Raw genomic sequence first — 21,461 nt, 5'->3', positions numbered from 1 at the left:
GTGGATTGCGAGCTACCATTAGCTCCCAGACACCTTTAGAGTAGCTTAGAGTAGGGTCACATTTTCCTTTTAAAGTTACGGGAAGGCTATATTAATTGTGCATTGTTAGCATCAGGTTGCAAATAGCAGGGCCTGATAATGATCAGTGCTCAGTTACATTTACGACCCCTGCTGCAGTTGGGGTACAGAGGTGAAAAACTGAGGTTCAGTTTCTTTATCCGATTCAATTGAATCATAAAAGTTTGCATCCATACATTAAAAAAAACAAGACAGAATATACATAGGGAAATTTTGTGCAAAAATTAAATATACACTACATCTATTTCCTAGGTAATATTATCACAGCATTGAATCTAGTTATTTCAAGAAAAACCTACTAACGTTCTATGACATATTTATGCAAGATAATAAAAAACCCTAAAATCTCTGACATTTATATTCATACATTAAAAACATTAAAAAAAACATGACTTAATATGCATTGGGAAAAATTTGTGTGCAAAGTTTAAATATGAGGTGCACCTATTTTCTTTTCCTAGATCATCTTATCCCAATTCTAAGAGTTTTAAGGAAGCCTCCTACCGTTCTACAACATATTTTTATAAGATATTAAAAACCCCTAAAATCACTAAAAACGTTAGTTTATTTTACGATTTATAACGTTTCCTGATTAAGAGTGCAGTTCTAATGAAGTTGAGCACAGCACTGCAGATGACTGCAGTAGATAATGATAGCAAATAATTAAAACCCTCCTGATGGGAGCAGGGGCGGATTTCCTTTAAAATGGGTTTGATAAAACGTGACCTGGGTCCAGTGGCGGACCGTCCATTGGGGGCGTTGCCCCCCCGCCCGCACCCCCGTCCCTGTCTCCCTCGGCGTCTTTGAACTGAAGTAAACTTAAGTTCAAAGACGCCGAGGGACAATGCCTGTCAGTCAGCATGATGCAGGACCGCCCACCCCCTTCAGAGTCTGAAGGGGGTGGGCGGTCCTGTGTCATGTTGACTGACAGGCATAAGGCATTGTCTGGGGCAGGCAGCAGCACACAGGTGCTCATGAGTGGGGACGGAGGCACATTTTTCAGCCTTGCCCACGCATGCGCACTTGTGCCTGCGCATGCCCATTAGAAGAGCGAAACCTCGCTCTCCTAATGGGCAGGCGGGCAGAAAGCAACCATGCCCTGTATCATGGCTGAGGACGGAGGGCGGGGTTTCCGCTCCAGTGAAGGCGCCAAAGACAGGTTCCGGAAGATGCGGCGCTGACCGGCGGTCAGGTAAGTTTTCTTAAATTCTTCTCTTCCTTCTTTATTATAATTCCCCGGCGGTACAGTGTGTATTGGGGGGGGGGGGGATCTCATGCTTCGTATCACTGGCATGGTTCGTAGAGATGCTGGCCTGTAAGCAGAGGGGTGTGGTGGTCTCAAGAGTGTTTCGCAGTTTTATTCTTGATGCTCTCGGGAGTCTCCGGCTGGTTATCACTCGCCACCTATGATCCTCGGCTCCTCTTGGCGCAGCGGCATCATGAGGCGTGGAGGAGGGTAAACTCAGTCCAGCTACCGGTGACAAGGGATAGGCCGCTGCAGTCTAGAATGTAAAGATGGGAAGAGGTGATAGCGCTGGGATATGCAGAGAGCACAGCAGCGCTGGGAGCCACTGTCAGAGGTCGGAATTCGCAAGTGGTGCGGTCAGGATAATAAAGTGGTTTATTGCTACAACTGAGCATCCCACTGGAACGGGCTACAGAAGTCTGAGGGTCTTTAGGAGAGATACAATTAAGGGTCTTTAAATTGAACCAGATATATGGTAGAGGAATCCAATGGCGCTGCATTTTCTTTTACTTCGCCTTTCTTATAGTTAAGCAGCTGAGTACCTAATTAATATACTTAACTAATTGTCTCATAAGTGACAATTTGAAGTTGTGCATTGACGATAGTCTATGGTTTGAGCACGTTCTGCACGTGAGAAACTCCACTCCCTTCACAATAAAATGCAGAGCTGCCAGTCGTGCCCTGCTTTGAACACCCATCCACAACCTGTTGTCAAGCAGACACCTAGAGGCCACTTCTGCGCAATTAAGTCAGACCGACTGTTGCGTGAAAAACAGTGCTATGGAAAGGCACTCTGGGAAAAGGAAATAAGCAACATGCTCATCGCTTGGTAAAATTTGTTTTATATATTGCACTTTTGCCATCTCCCGAGTGTGTGAGGGCTTTGTCTCCTCAGTGCGCCTAGGGCTGTCACAGTGGCCCCTTTTGTTAGTGTGCATGGGGTCAGTCAGTGACTGTCCTTACTGTATGTGTTGCTCAGCTGTAGGCGGACGATTAAGGCTGGAGGGTACGGACTGAGAGGTATGTGAATGTGTGTTTATGAATAGGTGTGAGTTATGTATGAGTGAGTGTTGATGAATAGGTGTGACGAGTTAGCTTGGTCGGGTCTGTGCATGTGACTTTTATTAATTGGTTGTGTGTAGGCATGTGCATGATTGTTTTATGACTCGGAGGGTATGTGGAACTGGTGGGAGATTATCAGCAAGACAGTGAAACCTTCTTAAAGCTATCTGTGGGAGAATACACATATGTGCAAGTTGTCTAATTAGGTTCGAGGGTGTTTACAGGTGCTTTGTGACAAGTGAAGGGACCATGGTATCAGTGGAAACAAAGCCAGCAAGTAGAGAATTGGGTGATGTTTACTCATGTTATGCATGAGGCAGGCCCTAAATGTGATAACTGCTAATGGAGGCCTGGGTAACTCAAATGTGTTGTAAAATGCACCAACTGGCACTTATTTTGAAGTTAGCGTTTCCTCAAAAGCGAAAACACTCCTGGATCCTCTGAAAGTAAGGTGACTTGCACTTTTGCTCGGTCTAATTTGAGGAAGAAAATTACGCCCCACCTCTTTCAAAGTTCAGCAGCCGCCTGGGTCTTTATAAAGTGTGCAAAACAACAATAAGTGCACTGTGCTCTGCTGGGCTATATTATTACAAGGACAGGGGGTTAGTCTCTCACACCAACTGGCCCGATTGGGGAAAGTCACAAGAAAGTGCAATATGCAGAGACGGAATCTTGTCATTAGGAAACGTGATTGAACCTGCATGGTAAAAGACAAGTAAAATTGTGGTTGGCTTGGAAACATACAATCTAGTAATCCATGATTCGGGTTCGACATACATATTGCAGTCCATAAAGCTTTTTTTATAACCTGTTCATGTTTTGTTGTATTCCCTTGGGGTTATCATAGTAATTTTCCAAGCCAATTTTATAAAAGGTATCTTTGATATAACGTAGCCAAGAGATTGACATTGCATTATCAAGATTCATACAATCTCTTAGAATACTTCTTGAAAACAATAAGTCCTCTAAGGTTCAGATTTTCCCGCATAGAATCAATGGGGCAGTGTTTATCCTATCTTTTACATAATCCAGACCCACTTCAGAGTGACAAAAACATGTTGAAGAACTGCTAGGAGTAATCAGTAACCTTTTTAAAAATGTGTTCTCTAGAATCTGGATCAGGGAACTTTTATGGTAGTCCCATACTCCTGCGCCAAAGGTGGCTACTGACAGACATTTCGATTTATATAATGTTAACATTTCTGGTACAGGCTTATGTCCGAGTTTACCAGCAAAGCGAAAAAAAACCCTCTATTATTCTGCTTGTATATTAACTCCTAGCCACAATTAGATTATCCCAATTTAATTTATTATTAAAAACATTCCCCAAGTAGGTAAAATTTGGCACCTTATCAATAGTTATTTCCTTTACAGTAAATGTCCTTGTTTTTGTCGAATTGGGACCGCATACATAATGAATGATTTACTAAAATGTACCTTTAAATCCAATTCTATCATGAATTCAGTAAATGCGTCAGACACTTTTGGAGGCTATTGGCCGTTAAGGACATCAATACTGTATCGTCTGCATAAGACAGCAATGGGACCCGTTTACCTTTTATTCTTGGGAAATCCAATTGCTGTTCTAACCGGAATGATTCCAATCCATTGGTATATATTAGGAATAAAAAAAGGGGCCAGAATGCATCCCTGGGGTACCCCCTCGGTAGAAGCAATTGGCCTAGTCTTCTCTCCTCCAGGGCCAAAGCGAATGGCTACAGTAGTAGATGCATGTAGCCGACGCAACAGGGCAATGAGGGGTTCTTCAAAGCCCTTATTTTCCATCAGTGTCTACAACTTGCCACGGCTCACTGTGTCAAAAGCACTGGACAAGTCCATGAAGGCCAGGTGGATCAACCCCCGCTCCTGCCTTCATGTACTTGCCCATGATCATGGACAAGTTGAGGCACTGTTCATTTGTTCCCATCCCCTGTTTGACGCCATATTGGGTATTCAATATAAGTCCAGAGGCATTGGCCCATGACTCCAAACGTGTAAGGATTACCCTCCCCATTACCTTGCACGTGGCGTCAATTAAAGAGATTGGCCTATAGCATGTGGGGTTATTCCTGTTACCTTTTTTAAAAATCGGGACTACCATTGCACTTCTCCATGATAATGGAATACGGCCTACTATAAACGCTTTGAAAACATTTAGCGTCAGGGGGCCCCATAGTTGAGGATTGCTTTTGAATAAGTCCAAGGGCACCCCATCTGGTCCTGGGGCTTTCACGAAGATGCCCTTTGCTAGGGCGTCTTCAACCTCTTTTAGGGACAGGGATGAACTTAGTTGACATTCAGTTTGTAAATTAATGGCTATTTCATCCCTTTGCTCTTTTGAAGAGACACCGCTTGGGTTAATTATACTCAGAAAGTGAGACTCCCAGGCTTTCCCCGTTATAGTAGAATCCATACTCATGGTGTCGTTGGTGACAAGAGGGCGAAAAACTGAGGTATTTAACTCTTCAATAAAAGTTGTGCGAGTGGCTTGGCCTTCAGTAGCTCATTACGATTTTCACTGATCAGAGGTAGCTCTCACTACAGAAAAGGTTGGAGACCCCTGGTCTAAACACTGCATTGTTGGCAGCTACTATGCATCTAGTGATTCCTCCTGCTGATAGTGTAACGCAGAAAAACGGGCAGCCATGAGGTATGAAGTGGTGAGGGTTATACATGAGTACAGTTGTGTGTGCGGTCACTTTCCAAGTGTTAGCACATTGAAAGCTCAATGAAGTCTGTGAGAGGGGAACATTTTTGACCCTGGTTAGGAAGATTTGGGTGGAATCATGATGTTTATGAAAACAAGGACTTGTCAAGTTTACTCATTTTTTTTTTTAGACCAAATCATCGGAAACCTGATGTGAAAAAGGTCTGGGGAAAAGAGGGATATCTTCTTAAAAAGGAAAGCAGAATAGAGGCTCCAACTGAAGTAAAAACATCCACATTGAACTGTACTTCATTGGGAGAGGACATTTCTCGTTCTTTGTCCTGCACTGATCAGTTGGTTAATCTGGTCTCGCCAGAAGAAAAGGAAAAGCAACAGCTAGCATCATCATTGTTTGTTGGACTTGGATTCAACACTTCGGTGAATCTGGTAAGTTTGTTTTCTTTACAAGATCTTGCTTCAATGGAAGAATAATTTGCAAGAGTAGATGTTATATTTTGTACATTGTGAAATCTTACATCTTAGCCCTCTTTCTTCAGAAGTCGTCTGTATGGTAGTTCATTGGAATACACACAAAACTGTGTCTGTATGTGCCCCAGGCCTTGACGAATAGCATAGGCTGCCATTGGGTTCAGCATGGCCTTAGTGTATTTTGGTGTTTTGTTTGCAACCACTGCATTTTTCTTCTGCTGTTCGATTCCTGGGGTTTTGAATGTGTGCCATAGATATCTGGATTGATGCAATGCTTCTGCGCCCAGTCCTGGGATGCCGATCCTTGCAGGCTGTTTCATTCTTTTCAGTAGTGCTTGGTTGTTCTTTTACTGCACTGTCAGTGTGCTAGTTTTACACAGCATTTGTAGGTTTTAGTAAGTGTTTAAAATGCTTGTGGCTTCCTAAGGCCATGCCGTACAGCCATTTTGCGATTACTTTGCATGCAAGCCTTTGAAGAATTTAATGTATTGGTGGACGAAAAACCTTTGTATTCACTGTCTTTAGCAGTTTTAGGACTTCTCACATGGACACTAGTCTCAACCATCAGTGTTTCCTGACCTAACCATTGTGTGACAGTAAGGGCGCATATATTCAGCAGGCATTATACACTAGACAATGCTCCATTAGGGATGCCACTTAAAATACAGTTCGGAGTGGTGTTCTAGAATTGTCATTTGCGGGCTTACCCCAGGGTGTAAGTTTGACTTAAGTCTGTGTAGTCACTTGATGTGTGCCAGCCTACTGTCATCAGATGATTTGATCAGTTAGTGTATTCCCCTTCAGGATGCAGTGGCACCACCTTATTGCATGGTGCAGACTATCTAATCTTCGGATCTGCAGATGTAGAAACTGTTCTTGCAGATACAACCTACAATGTAGTGGAATAGGTCTGTTTGTACAAACAAGACTTACAAGCGTAATGTTGCAATGGATTAGTTTGGCCTGTACCTGACATTCAGCATGCCCTAACTGAGCTCATACCTTCCAGTTGATCAATTTGTTTGGACCAGTCAATTCAACAGGGTCATGAGAGTTGGCTTCTGGTGTCCTTCGGGTCACCATCATTTTATCAGTTATTCTCTGCTTTTTTCCATTACAAAACCTTGTAGAGGATATAAGAAGAAGCACTGTGTCAAGTCTGAAACAAAGAGCAATTTCTTTTCTGAGATGGGTAAATCGATGAACTAAAAATGCAAGTAAAATTGTTATTTTTTGCAAACTATATTTCGCTACTCAGTTTGATGGATTGTCCCTTTGATATTCTTGTGCACGTCAATCATCAGACATAAAATCCTGCTAGAGGAGAAAAACAATTTGTTACAGAAGAGCTCCAGGGGAGATTTATTGAGTGTAGTTCTTTGGGGAGGAAGTTGTGAAAACGAAGGTTAGCCGTACATCAGAGTGCATGCAGAAGAGCCCAAATGGCCTTAAAATGATGTCTGTGTCCAAGAAAAAGTTTGGTCTAGGCTGAAGGAGGAGGTTAAAGTAGCTGAACCATACAGATGAATAGCTATATTGGTGATCAGCCCCTCCAGAATATAATCTTGTTTAGTCAAAAATGCAAAGCTTTGCATACCTCCCGAGTTCACTGTCCATGGCTCACGCAGAATATACCAATAAAACATAATGGAGAGGTAATTTGAAAAGTCAATACATTAAATTAAGTCTAGGGCCACATTTTTCAGTCTTCAATAACCTAATATTATTTAAACAGGCCTATGTTTGTGAAAGGAAAGTCAAAGTTTATCTTTGATTATGCAAAGTCTTCCTTATTTCCTCAATAATAGATCTTCAGAACATACATCACAATCAACAAATTTTGCTCTTTTATACATGAAACTTCCTAAGGGCTCTTAAAACAACAATACACAAATGATACAAGTTTTTTTATTTATGTGTGTGTGTATATATATATATATATATGTGTGTGTACATACTATTAAAGACAAAAGTTATTAAAATCATTTACATATTTACAAGTTAAAACTTAAAACTGTTACTAAATGTTCCTCAACTGAAGTAGACACGCCCAAAGAGCATGAACATTTCTTATTAAACACATAATCCGTATAGTCCTCCATAGAAGTTTACCACCATTCAAGGAACTTGCACAGAACCTTGTAAAACAGTAAGGCCTGCATCAGTAATTTAGTACATTACTAATTTTATTTTTCACTTAGTTGAACATTACTGTACTTGCTGTATCTATTTTTTTCTTTACGCTTAACGATTGTTCACTGTCTGTATCATCTTGTTGTTCCTTTCATCTATACCATTTGATAATAATAATAGATGTCGAAAGTAGAGTACACTACACTAGAGGTACCCTGAACAATGAATTTAATTAACATACTTTATTGAAGTAAGGAAATATTCTTATTGATATATGTGGAAGGTGCCTGCCAATTAATATTATTTGGGTAGCAATTCAGTTCTGACAACTTTCCCAATAACATCCACAGCATTCGAGCAGTGTTCCTACACCAAGTCTCCATCAATTTTCAATTCCCGGTATTTTCAGACACAAACCTTGTATTCTGATGAAAAAATAACAGACCATTTGTACACAGGAATTTATGAAGTTGTTTGAAATATGTTTTCACCTAGTTTTTTGAGCGACCTGGTTCAAGCCATTTATATTGTCAGACATTTATAATTGATTGAGTGTTCTACAAGCTATTCACGTGGGAAAGGATTGTCCAAAGGAATGGTGGTGTTATGTAAATAGCAGCACTATTACCTTAATTTATTTAAAATACCTGCTTACACATTGGGTACAGAGTAGGTATACATAGCATTCACCACAAATATACTGAATGCACCTCTATGCTATAAGCATGGCTTTCAACATGTGCACTTGATGTCATTCCTAGAGAATCATATGTGACCCCATAAAATCGGTACAGTAATCTAATTTGCTATCTGATTCTCGATTATGTTTACTTATGTTTACTGTTTGTAAACACTGAAATATTTAATAAAAAATGACTCATAGCGGAATAAGAACCGCAAATAAGCAGATCATTGGTTAACACAAATAAGCTTATTCTATGAATTCCTGAAATCTACCACATGCTACTTAATGCCTTGAGTGTGGTTTTTGCTGCAAAAACAAAGAATGCTTTCCGATTCTATATATAGATATAGATTTCTATATATGATTGTCTCCAGTTTCTGCAATACCAGGCAATATCCACCAAACACTCGGTGCAAGCTGCAGGTACAGATCCTGCTTTAAATGCAAAAACAAAGTAGATAATTTGGGCAGATATTGTCATATAGATATGCTTTGCCTACACACTGTGTTAAGTTAGCATGAGCTTATTAGGAGTTTAAACGCCATTTTACCTTTCTGCTGCTTCTGCACACGGCACATATTGTTATTATAGCTTTTGAGCCTGGTAGAATGTTTTGATTCACACAAGAATATTATGTTGTTGCTCTGGTATCAGCTTTGCTTGGTGAGCTGTGTCTGTACAGTGAGTGCCGACGCCTTCAAGGATATCTCAACACAGTGGTTGTTGTGAGGTCTGATCTTCGCACGTTCTAGACATAACATACATGCAGCTGGGGCCAAACTCTGGCTTTAGACGCGTTTAATATTGCAACGCACAGAGAATACACACAGTTGATGATGCTTCGCATGCAGAGCGCTGTTGGAAGATGATGTGATCCCTTACCACTAGGATCAAAGGTATGGGGCCGCCCTGCTAAAACCCAAAGAGACCTTCTTAGATATAATATATTATACTAGCAAGGGAGGGTGAGAATTAAGTGCAATTTAGCCTTCTTCCCTCTAGCATTTTAACATGCTTTCTCCATTTGTATTCTATGGACTGGTAACTATGCTGATTACTTTGTTGCTTATAATATGTTTGCTTGTATTAGTCAAGATACTGCGCTTGAGAACACTGCATTAGAAAATAAACATTGCAAATGTGCACGTGTCCTCATTTACTCCTTGTTCTGGATTGATATGATTGTATAACGAAAGAGTGTTCATGTGTTCCACGTTACCTGAGGTGTTCTAAGTCCATGTTCTGGTTTGTCTAAACATTTGGAGTGTGTAAGTACCAATGAGACACTGTTGCTACTCTGGTAGGGGATTTTGGGTACTAAGGTGAGTTTTGGCACACCCTAATTTACTGAGGTTCCAAGTCTCTATGCACAGTTCTGTGTGAGAACGGAATCCATGCGACATGGCGCCCAATCGTTATTACATGGCACTTGAGTAGTGCAATATCCAGTCCTTAATGCCTTCACTATTGTTTCCGGTTAACGGTAGTGTCGGACAAACCTACCTATATTTAAATAGGTCTTTTCAAGCTTGATTCTTTCAAAATTGTTTCCTTGAATTGCTACCCAGTTGTGCTACAGGGTTTACTTTGTACCTCTTTCTTTCTGTGTCGCTATGGCCACGGTGGACATTCCGCAACATAGTCGCATTGCGGTGCGCAATCATTTGCAGACTTATAATGTCCCCGTGGATGGCATGGCCGTTATAATGGTGGTGAGTGCAGAGGTGGCTTACCCGTATGAAATATTTTACTCGTGGGTGACCTTCCCAGCTGTGAACGCAAATACCACTGTGTTCGACACAAACACTCCCACCGCTGTGACGCAGGAGTATGCTCCATACAGAGCACAGGAAATTCCGATAGATGCTTGGCAGCACCGAGGTTGGTTTAATGGCTCCCTACCCCACTCTTTGACAGCTCCGAGACTAGGTCCTTTGTCCATTCCAGGCGCCACTTGGCCTGTTTTGGCTGGATTTACACCTCATCCTCAGCACGGGGTGTGTTCCGTTGCTGAGTTAAGACGACTTCATATAGTCGCAATTAGCGTGATTAGGTTGTTAGTGCAATACATTAGCCGTAATCTCCCGGGCGGGGCCCCAGGTGGTGCAGCGCTTCCTGCCGGACAGGGCGGATTGAAGCTTAGTCCTGTAATGGTCAACGCTGTGATGGGCAAGCGCCCCCAGGATAAGGATGATTTTCCTTTCTGGCTTGCCGGAAAGTTTGAGCAGCTGGAAGCAGTATTTTCTAACACGACTCCTGGTGAGAAACAAAGGAGTCTGACAATTAGCATGCCAAAAGACGTGACCCCAGGAATTGGTGACTGTGAGTCGTGGGGAAAGACCTTTGCGGCAGTCTATGCGAGGTGCTACGGCACTCCATCTATGACTGTCCTTCCGACGATCATTAAACGTGTTCAGGATGAACATGGACCTGCGGCGGCGGTTGAATTGGGTATACGCCTATGTGGCTCCTTTGATGTAGTTTCCGATCTCATACTTGCGAATGTCAAGGGAGATGCGGTGAACTTTCAGGTGTCCAATGCTTTGCTGGCGGTACCCGATGCCGACAAACCCCGACAGTTACCGAGGACTATTGTGGCGGCTTATAAGACCGTGGCCCGCAATAGCGTGGGTCTCAAGCCATTTTCCACTAAAGAGAAAAAGCAACCCCAAGGGCAGAAGTCTGAAACTGACAAACAGCCCAAGACCAAGAAACAAAATTGGCCGAAAATCAAAAACAGGGTAAACAACAACAGCAGAAACGGAGTGTCGTCCTGCATCTCCACAGAAAGTATTTATGACTTGCGCGACGATAAAATCACCTGATCGTTTTCAGGTTTCTGATCAACGCTCTCCTCGCTCTTTTCAGGAATCATCGGCCTCATCGACCGGTGGTGGAGGAGGCGGTAGAGGTCGGGGTGGCCAGCAGGGACGCGACCAGCCCCGCCCGAAGGACGGTAAAGGCAAGCAGGACGAAGAGACCCCAGTTTCAGAAAAAGAAAGTCGCTGCTTTAACAGTGAGATATGCCACAGATAGTGAAAACGAAGCTTCGGAATCAGACATGGGCTCTGACCTTTCTGGATAGCGCGGCGGAGATTACCATAGTGCGAGAGGCCCTGCGTCCGCTACTGAAGGTGACAGCGACTGACGGTTATGTTGTTGTAGAGACAGCTGACACTAGAGTAGCTCCCCCTGATAGGCTTTATGAAATAGTCCTTTTAGTTGAAGGTGCCATACAACGTACCATAAAAGGGATATTTTGGGAAAATCTTACGACTACCTATGACATTTTGTTAGTGGAGGCTGAGTGGCCCCCGCCTTTTGTGCTTGCAGCTCCGAGAGGGGAGGAGGTAATCCTCCCTAGTTTAGGGCACACTGTCTCGAAGGAGCATGCGCTGAATTTTGCAGAAGAGTGGGCTAAAGCCCTTGCGCCGGCTCTGTACCGTACACACTGTGTTTGGGACAAATTTTCCCCACATCACGAGATTCCTTTACGGTCTATGCCACAGCCTCAACCTCAATATCCCATTAGACGCGAAGCTAAGGATTCCGTTGCGGAAATCCTTGAACAATTGGAATATCAAGGAGTGATTGAAACATGTGTGTCACCGATGAATAACCCTCTTTTTACTGTGACCAAGCCTGACGGATCATATAGTTTGGTATTGGATTACCGCATTTAAACTCGCATTACCGTACCTGTGCAGTACAGAATACTCACGGCTCTGCCTTAGTGGATAGTCTTGTGCGTAAGCGGTTTAAAACCACGCTTGACATATCCAACGATTTTTACGCCCACCATTTGGATGGTCTAAGTTCCCAATGGACCAGTTTTGCATGCGGCGGCGAACAAAAGCAGTTCAAACGTTTACCAATGGGCTATAAGAATAGTCTGGGCGTATTTGCTGCCCGCATAGTCTCTCTCTTGGAGAGAGTAGACCCAGATGCGTGTTCGTATGTGGATGACATTTATCTCACGGACGACGAACTTTGGGCGCATCTGTGTCGCGTTGACCGCATAATTTGTAGCTTTGCGGACTTCGGCTACAAATTCAACTTTGCAAAGTCTCACATTGCAGAGTACACCGTGTTGTTCCTGGGCTACGAGCTCAACAATGAAGGACGAGGATTGGCTCATCACTTCTTGGAGAAATGCGCACAACTGCGCACTCCAACAACTCTGAAAAAATTACAGTCTTTGCTGGGATTTTTGAATTTTGGGCGTACTTACATTCCTGAATATGCCCAGCGTATCAAGCCTTTGTATGCTTTGATACAACCTACTTTTACCAAATCGTGCTGAATGCCGGAACACTCAGCTATTCTGCAATCTTTGTAGGCTGATCTGCTAGAATCTAACTTTTTGCTGACTCATGATAACCACACCAACTTGGTGATAAGAATCATCCCTGGGGCGGTGGGTTTCACTTAGCTTACTTTTAACGAAGGAGACACAGTGCCTGTTGCTTACAAGTCACACTTGTACACGTCGGCTGAAATGCGATTTTCCACTGTGGGGAAAGTTTTAACAGCAGTGCAAATGGCGATTCTTAAGGAACGTGCTCTGTCACAGGGAAAACGCATGTTGGTTGTTACCCCATTTCCTGCATTAGAAGCAGTTACGAAAGCCAGTGTACCAAAGTCTAAAGCTTTGCACCTTCGGTGGATACAATGGGCAGCATCATTGACATCTCCGGATGTCACTTTATTTTTGATGCCTCGTTACAGTCGCAGGAGTTTTTGTAATATGAATTCGTTCATCCTGCGCCTTTGGCTATGCGGCCTTTGGAGGATTTCCATTGCATCATATACACTGATGGTTCTGTGCAAGTTGCGCATGGGTCTAAGCACGCATACGTTTCCGCTTGCGCCATTGTGGTAGGTGCCATGGTGAACGATGAGTTCAAGTCCAGAGTCGTGCACACGCAGACTCTAGGGGACTGCACCGCACAATTGGCGGAGCTTCATGCTCTGATGCTTGCATTGGAGTACGCTGATCCTAGTGTGACGACTCTTATTGTGAGTGATTCTTACTACTGTGTCCAGTCTTACAATGAAAACTTGTTGTTTTGGATTCAGAATGATTTTCGTGATTCCAAGGGTAGCACAATAAAACATAAAATTATCTGGGTCCGAGTGGCTGAGCGTAAAGAACAGTTGCCACTCGTGTTTGTAATTCATACTCTTGGTCATCAGCGCGTGGGAGTCCACGCCGTTGGCAATTCGCTTGCCGATGAGGCAGCAAAATCAGCAGTATCGACATATTTAGTTGCAGCAGTTACACGGTCCAGAAGTAAGATTTATGATGATATCTTGGCAGCTGTTGCTGCAACTGAGAAGGGAGGTAAATATCCTAAGGGGTTCCCTTCGAAGTATTCATACCACTTAAGTCCCGATAAAGTTCCTTATGTGAAAATACCTGATGTTGGGGAGAGATTGATTCCCAACGCGGATCGCAGGCACCCATTGCTCACAGCGGCCCATGAAGGAGTTGCGTCTGCGCATGCGGGCGTTTCAGCCACTGTGGCTCAGTTACTACAGCGTTTCTGGTGGGGGGGTCTGTACAAACAGACTCGTGATTATGTCCTTCAATGTGATATTTGCCAGTGTTTATTTGGATCACTGCGGTCCTTTTTCTTCTGATACTGCATATAACTTTATCTTAGTCGCAGTTGATTCATGCACACGCTTTGTGTGGGTATGGCCTCACCGCAGCGCTGATTCACGGACTGTCATAAGAGATTTGCGTGTCTTAGTAGGGATTTTTGCCTGTGGTACCTTCCATTCGGATCAGGGTCCTGCTTTCGCCTCTAAGGCGTATAAAGATGCCATGGCTTCATTGGGGGTCCACGTCAAGTTTTCGTCTCCATACAGGCCTGAGGGTAATAGTGTTGTGGAACGGATGAACCGTGACTTAAAGCAATCTTTGACAGCTCGAGTTATAGGTACTGGCAGGAATTGGCTGGCCCACCTCAATGGCGTGCAGCGTGCACTTAATAGTCTCCCTTGAAGGTCTCTGGGTGGGCGGACCCCATACGAAATGCTCTTTGGTATCAAGATGTATGTACCGGACCTTGACGGTCTAGACTCGGCGGCTGTTGCTGCCTCCTTTGACATAGATGAACATTGCAATGTTTTATCAGACTCTACAAGAGACGAGAGACAGTCTTGCAAAGGAACATTTGCCCTCCACCTCGGATAATGCGTTGCAGATCCCGGTAGTTGGCTGGCTACCCCAAGTTGGAGAATTGGTTCGGGAGAAGATCGAAAACAAGAAAGAATTTGGTCCCTCCTATCGAGCTCCAGTTCCAGTGCTTGGGGTGAAGGGCACAAGAACAGTCATTTTACCACCACTTCCAGGTCGTAAGGAAAACAGGTATATCTCCATTGACAATGTCAAGATACACAGAGTGGCCGATTCTTCTTAGTATGACACCGGCAGTCTCATGTCCTTCGATTGTGAGAAATTCTGTGTTGGCAACGGCTTCGAATCCTGAGCCTGAGGTTGCCCTCGAGATGCCTGCAATTTCTAGTCCTTTATTCAGTACAGTGCCTGGTACTCACCTTGATGAAACTGACTACACTTACCCAACTGACTTATCGATGCCTGATTTACAAAATCGCTTGGCCACACAATCCAGATTCTCTTTTGACACTGTTTCACACAAATCGAAAAAAGCCTTCAAGGATTACAGTTTATGCAAGGCTGATTCCCCCTTGGACCTATATTTGGCTGGTGCTTTTTGCGATTTACCTTTTTATGTCAATTGGTTTTGTGTTTTATTTTTTCCGTATCGTCAATGGACACTATGTCGAAGAGAGGACATGCATTCGACATCTCAATGGAACATTGGCACCCCATTCCGCCTCGCACACTGCACACAGATTGAAGAGAGACTTGGCTTTTGTTAACATCACTGCTTGGCCTGTCCTGGATGGGATAGTATGGGATGCTGTTAAATTTCAAATCCATGGCCCCACTGAGGTTATAAATGTCCCTAATGTGCTTAGAGTTAACATGGGGGATGTAGTTAAACAAAACATACGTTCTGATGATTGGGATGTTCAGGCCGTAGAAGCATTGTTTTCTGATTTGAAATATTATGCTGCTTTTGATGCTGAGGATTTGTATTTAGAGTCTGCTAATTACTGTGATTTATATTGTTATCAACATTTTGGCAATCACTACCTGCATAAAACTAATTTCAGAAGGAGCACTGTAAATCATACACAATGGGGACATTGTCCGGCTCCTGTATAGGGCAGTTCTGCTTCCTTTTTGAAAAGGTACACTTATTTCACCGATTTTAATCAGTCAAATCCCAATGCATTTTATTTTAAAATGACCGAAAAGTCCACGTCCAAAGTTAGACTTACCGATACCAAATTATTGTACTCGAGGTCCTTTCTTGACCAATTGGCTGTTGAAGGCTATGAGTTGTGGAAGGAAACAGTTGACCGTAAATCTGTATCGGGTTCTAAAAGTTGACAGGTGCAAGGCACTGAGGCTTTGCACCGTGCATGTCTCATCCCGAACCATATGTTGTTTTTAAATTCTATCATTTCACAGACAGCATGTTTTGGATTGGCTACCTCTAAAAAATTAAATGCTCCTTCTTTGCCTGATTTAGAAGAATATTCAGGTTGGGGTAATATTACAACATTTTCGATTAGAGAGTTGCAAACTCTCTTGCTAAATTCTTCTTTTAACATATCCAGTTTGGATCCCCATGGCTGGTTGCTCTGGCACAGAAGTGCTGACTCGTGCCAGCATCGTTTTCTGGGTTTGGCTCAAGGCTTTACACAGGTCAGGGTAGATCCCCGCTTTGAAAGTGACCATTCTGTAACTACCTATTCTGTAGGCAAATTATGTCAGAATTGGCTCAAACAACCTACCTTGACGTTGGTTAAACTGCATTTATCTAAACTGACTGACGATGTTGATCTGAATGATTTCATAGGAGGCCCGGCTAAAGGTAGATCTAAAAGATGGATATATGCTGTTTATAACGAATTCGGGAAAACTTCCCAAATGAGGCGGCTACCCACCTTAGGGCTATTGATCAAGCTAATTTGGAAAAAGTGCTTGCAGTTGTGGATAATAGCATTAACACGCTTTCCTCCCGCATTCACACATTGGACAATAGAGTGTCATCTGTTGTTGATATTGTGCAAGATGAAATGTCTGTATTGTACCATGGTCAGAATCAATTGCGTTCTATTATGCAGTTTGCATGGACCCTGCAGGCGCTTAAGGCCGGAAAAGTGCCATGGCATTACATGAATACCTCTTCTCCATTTTCCCCGTTTAATTTGACTGATAAGCAACGTTTACTTTCAAGGAAGGATGCTTCTTTTTCCATGTTACACATTGAACGTTTGGGGTCCATACCATTTTCTGTGGCAGAGGCCACTACTGCAACATGGCTTATCCACGAATTAATAACTCTACCGTTTGCTCTCTTCGAGTTTAAAAATTGTATGAAGTATTTTGCCATTGGTAGGTAAGAGCCTCTTGGTAGTTCCTATCTCCATGAAGCCTGGTCGCTTCCCTTTACATATAGATGCCTTAGGGAGGGCAGGGAAGTATATCTGAATGGTGAAGAATGCACTGAAACACCGGATCATTCATTAATGTGTAGACATATCCAATTACACGGCTCCTGTAATCAAGACGAGCCTAATTTAGCCTGTGTTTTGAAAGGTACCCCCGTGCCCGCTATCGTTCCCACATTCACATTACTGGCAAATGGGAGTTACTTGCTATTAAACAATGAGGATTGCTGTGGGTTGATAAAAGGCATTGCTTATGTCATTACCGTCAGTGAGCGTGTGGTTTGCTGTAAAAATGTGATGTATCCACCCACGCATGGGAAGCTGGATGTTTCCATCTGGCTGAGGATTCCGACCTTGAAAGCAGAGTTCAATAAGATCAGTCACATAAGAGCTCTATTGTCCCAAAAAGAAGTTGCCCTCACATCTGCTCGTGAAACGTTTGTCCTTCACGTAGCTAACACCCGCACTGAGGTGCATGCTTTATTAAATACAGACCTGCCATTGCATTTCGGTGAGTTAATTCACACAATCTTTAATGCGTCCTCGACAACTGGGCTGGCGCACTTTTTTAAAGTGATTAGCAGCGGCCTTGTGACTTTGTTTCAAAATATATTTGGGGTCATTCCTGCTTTCTTTCATTCGATCTTTTTCAGCCTAATTGGTGGATTTCCCATTTTACTGGCGCTGGCAGCCGGCGTTCTTTTGCTGGTTTGTTTCATTCAAAATGGATGCACATCCTGTGTTCCAAGGCGAACAGTCGCACGCGACTAGCACTGTTTCGCAACAGAATGCTTGAATACTATGGAGCGCTGCCACTCGCCACCTTAAGTGCAGCTTATGAATTATCGTTTCGATTTTCCTATTTTTCATGTGTCCAGCCTGTCTTTCATTGCCTGAGTTTGCGATTTCGACTGGGCCCTGGATTTGTGTCTCTGCAATACGGTGTCTCCTGATGTGGATTATAACCAGCTCATGAGCCCCTTAGTAGCTCATGAATTGTTTTGTTCTGACGGAGGGATTATGGCCTTTGCAGCGATGCATGGAATACTGGGTCGTTGGAATGTGTTCGCAGCGGCGCAAGATTTCTTGGCACACAGCTTAATCGAGAACCCACCGAGTTGCCCTCTGATGGTGCTAGAGGCTCCGGGAATTGAAGAACATGTATGTTCTTTCCCGCTATTAAATTGGATGGCTGAACTATTTTCGGATGGGAACAGTGACTTCCTATTGGAAGCTGTTGCTGCTTATTTTGCATATTCAATGTTAGGATGAAATCTGTCGTCACCTTTATTGACATTGAACACTTTTTATTATTTTTTTGGGGCATATGCAAATTTTTTTTACACCCCAGGCCTATTGACTTTGCTTAAGGCGAAGACTAGACTTTCTTGGTTATGAGATTTTATTTTGTTGGGTGAATAATGTTTATTTTTTCACTTACACAAATTTAACTGACTGTCGTTCTTGAACTCTGCATTTCAAAAATGTGCCTCTTATCTTATCTTATCTTATCCTATCCTATCCGTGCTCGGATCAAGGGAGGGTGTCATATAGATCTGCTTTGCCTACACACTCTGTTAAGTTAGCATGAGCGTATTAGGAGTTTAAACGCCATTTTACCTTTCTGCTGCTTCTGCACACGGCACATATTGTTATTATAGCTTTTGAGCCTAGTAGAATGTTTTGCTTCACATGACAATAATATGTTGTTGCTTTGGTATCATCTTTGCTTGGTGAGCTGTGTCTGTACAGTGAGTGCCGAGGCCTTCAAGGATATCTCAACCCAGTGGTTGTTGTGAGGTCTGATCTTCGCACGTTCTAGACATAACATACATGCAGCTGCGGCCAAACTCTGGCTTTAGGCACGTTTAATATTGCAACACACAGAGAATACACACACTTGATGATGCTTCGCATGCAGAGCGCTGGTGGAAGATGATGTGATCCCTTACCACTAGGATCAGAGGTATTGGGCCGCCCTGCTAAAACCCAAAGAGACCTTCTTAGATATAATATAATATACTAGCAAGAGAGAGTGAGAATTAGGTGCAATTTAGCCTTCTTCCCTCTAGCATTTTAACATGCTTTCTCCCTTTGTATTCTATGGACTAGTAACTATGATGATTACTTTGTTGCTTATAATATGTTTGCTTGTATTAGCCAAGATACTGCGCTTGAGAACACAGCATTAGAAAATAAACATTTCAAATGTGCACGTGTCCTCATTTACTCCTTGTTCTGGATTGATATGATTGTATAACGAAAGAGTGTTCATGTGTTCCACGTTACCTGAGGTGTTCTAAGTCCATGTTCTGGTTTGTCTAAACATTGGGAGTGTGTAAGAACCAATGAGACACTGTTGCTATTCTGGTAGGGGATTTTGGGTACTAAGGTGAGTTTTGGCACACCCTAATTCACTGAGGTTCTAAGTCTCTATGCACAGTTCTGTGTGAGAACTGAATCCCTGCGACAATATCATATATGGTCAAGTCATATAGTGCCTGATGCATGTACTAATGATGACATTGTGCATTAAGAAAAGGGTGGAAGTAACCATTTTGTTTGGATTCGTTTAATTTGTATGAATATAAAATGCCAATAAAAAATGAATTAATTACCCTGATATATGATTATACATTTGAAAAGGAAAACAGAATGCATCAAGTTAAATAACCACACAATACTGCTGGTATTCATATGCACCCTTCAGATAGAGTAATCAGTACCCAAACAGAAAAGCAGAAGGTGACAAGTGCTGATATCGATGATGTTCAGTACTTAAGCGAACTCATAATTTGTCATTTAAAACATATTATGTGCTATAGGAAATAAAAGACTGCTTTACAGCTCTGATAAAGTTTTATATATATACATATATACACACACACACACACGCACACATATATATAGAAATAAAACGTGTTGGCTGTGATGTATGTGCTGAATATCCATTATTGAAGAAGATTCTGAATTATGAAAGATGAATTTTGACTTTCCTCTCACAAACATTGCACTGTTGAAAGACTATTTTACTGAAGATTGCAGCATTTGACTCCAGGAGCTTAATTTCATGAATTGACTTTTCAAGTTACCTCTTCCTTATTTTGTATAAATAGTAATTCATTAGCCCGCTTTAAGAACGTACTACCATGATATGTTGTAAAGAGATCCTCCTGCCCTCTCCTCCAGCAGAAATGCTTTTCTATGAGGAAATTTGTGCTATTGAGAGAACAATTCTGGTCAGTAAAGCTGAAAAGTACCTCTAAATCGAGATCCTGACCGAGTCAGATTGACAAATTGGGGTCAGGTACAAGATCACAGAGGATAAAATTACCAGATTTTTAGTCTACTTTGCACATTTATCTTTTCTCTTGTATCATGTCGCCTCTTCTAGTGTAGAGTGACGCACCAGCTCCAGCAGTAACCATGATTAGTAATATTTTGTTTGATGTGAGCGAGGTGCCTCCTGTACTTGAGATGACATTGGTGGCTATCCTCTTAGAATGCTTTGCCACCTCTGTTGAAGCCGTAGACTAATCATCTTGCTCCCAATCTGCCTGTTACTAGCATAGTGATAGAAGCCATAGTTTGTGCTTAGTTCCAGTGGCAGATATTGACGTTTTACTGCTGGATAACCATCAGTCCCTGTTTTGTTCCAGTCATGTGTCAGAGTGAGTCCTGTTAGATATGAAGGAAAGGACTTAATGGCTGAGTGACAAGAGAAGACCAGCAGTGTCCTGTTGGTTTTTCTTTTCATTAAACACAGTTTAACATCCACTGTAACTTGGCCATCTACATGCAATGGCAGGGATGCCCTAGCAAGCCAAATTATTGTGTTTATTTCTGTCGGAGAAAGAAATTGTTGTCCACTCTTGCTGTCACTTTTTGTGTATTGACTTCATCTGCTAAGTATGTCAGTTGATTCATCTGCGTATTTTAATAAACATTTACCCCCAATGTCTTATTGGAGGTATAATCTGTACTTCAGGTGGTAGACTGATGGTACCTATCAGATGTAGCAATTAGAGTAGCTTCTGCATGATCTATAACTAGCTTCCTGAGTAGGACTTTCCCAACTATCCTCAGCTATTCTCACTATTTATTTGCCACAGTTCAAAAAATTCAAGCAGGGCTATACTCTTGGCGTGGGTGCCACGTTTTGAATTTCCAACCAAGTGAAATTCATGGTAAATCATTGATGTGGAATTAAAAAAAAAAATACAAATACAAATTAAAGTTCACAGAATATTATAATTAACCAGGCTGGAGGGATGTAGGTCAACAAAGACAGTTTGTCTGTTCCCACCCAAAGTTTTTTGGGTGCTGACTCTGGAAAATTCTATCTCATATTTTTAACCCCACAATTTGAAGTAGTCTTCTGTGTGTGCATTTGTTACGATGGTGTGAAAATTAGTTAACATAGTGTTAGACCTGCCACTGTTCGTGTGGGTCTCCCTTCCATTTTTTGCTGTTGCCGCATGTGTTTTGCTGGTTATAGATGCTTTGGGCGCTGTGCCACTGCTATTCAGTGCCTCAGTGCAAGTGCTCCCTATGGTAAATTGAT

The 21,461-nt window shown here is 42.5% G+C and overlaps 1 protein-coding gene across 6 annotated transcripts in view; it reads left to right on the top strand.

Annotated features, from left to right (window-relative positions):
- Window positions 1-21,461, top strand: part of AP4E1 (adaptor related protein complex 4 subunit epsilon 1) — a 491,916-nt gene that overhangs the window by 408,762 nt on the left and 61,693 nt on the right. For all 6 annotated transcript variants that reach the window (XM_078684823.1, XM_078684828.1, XM_078684825.1 and 3 more), the window contains one exon: window positions 5,225-5,480. In XM_078684823.1, the coding sequence (XP_078540949.1) occupies window positions 5,225-5,480 (256 nt within the window). The remainder of the gene's footprint in view (window positions 1-5,224; window positions 5,481-21,461) is intronic.

Source organism: Lissotriton helveticus, chromosome 3_2, assembly GCF_964261635.1.
Source record: "Lissotriton helveticus chromosome 3_2, aLisHel1.1, whole genome shotgun sequence".
NCBI classification, from domain to species: domain Eukaryota; kingdom Metazoa; phylum Chordata; class Amphibia; order Caudata; family Salamandridae; genus Lissotriton; species Lissotriton helveticus.
This window is presented reverse-complemented; position numbering and strand designations above follow the sequence as displayed.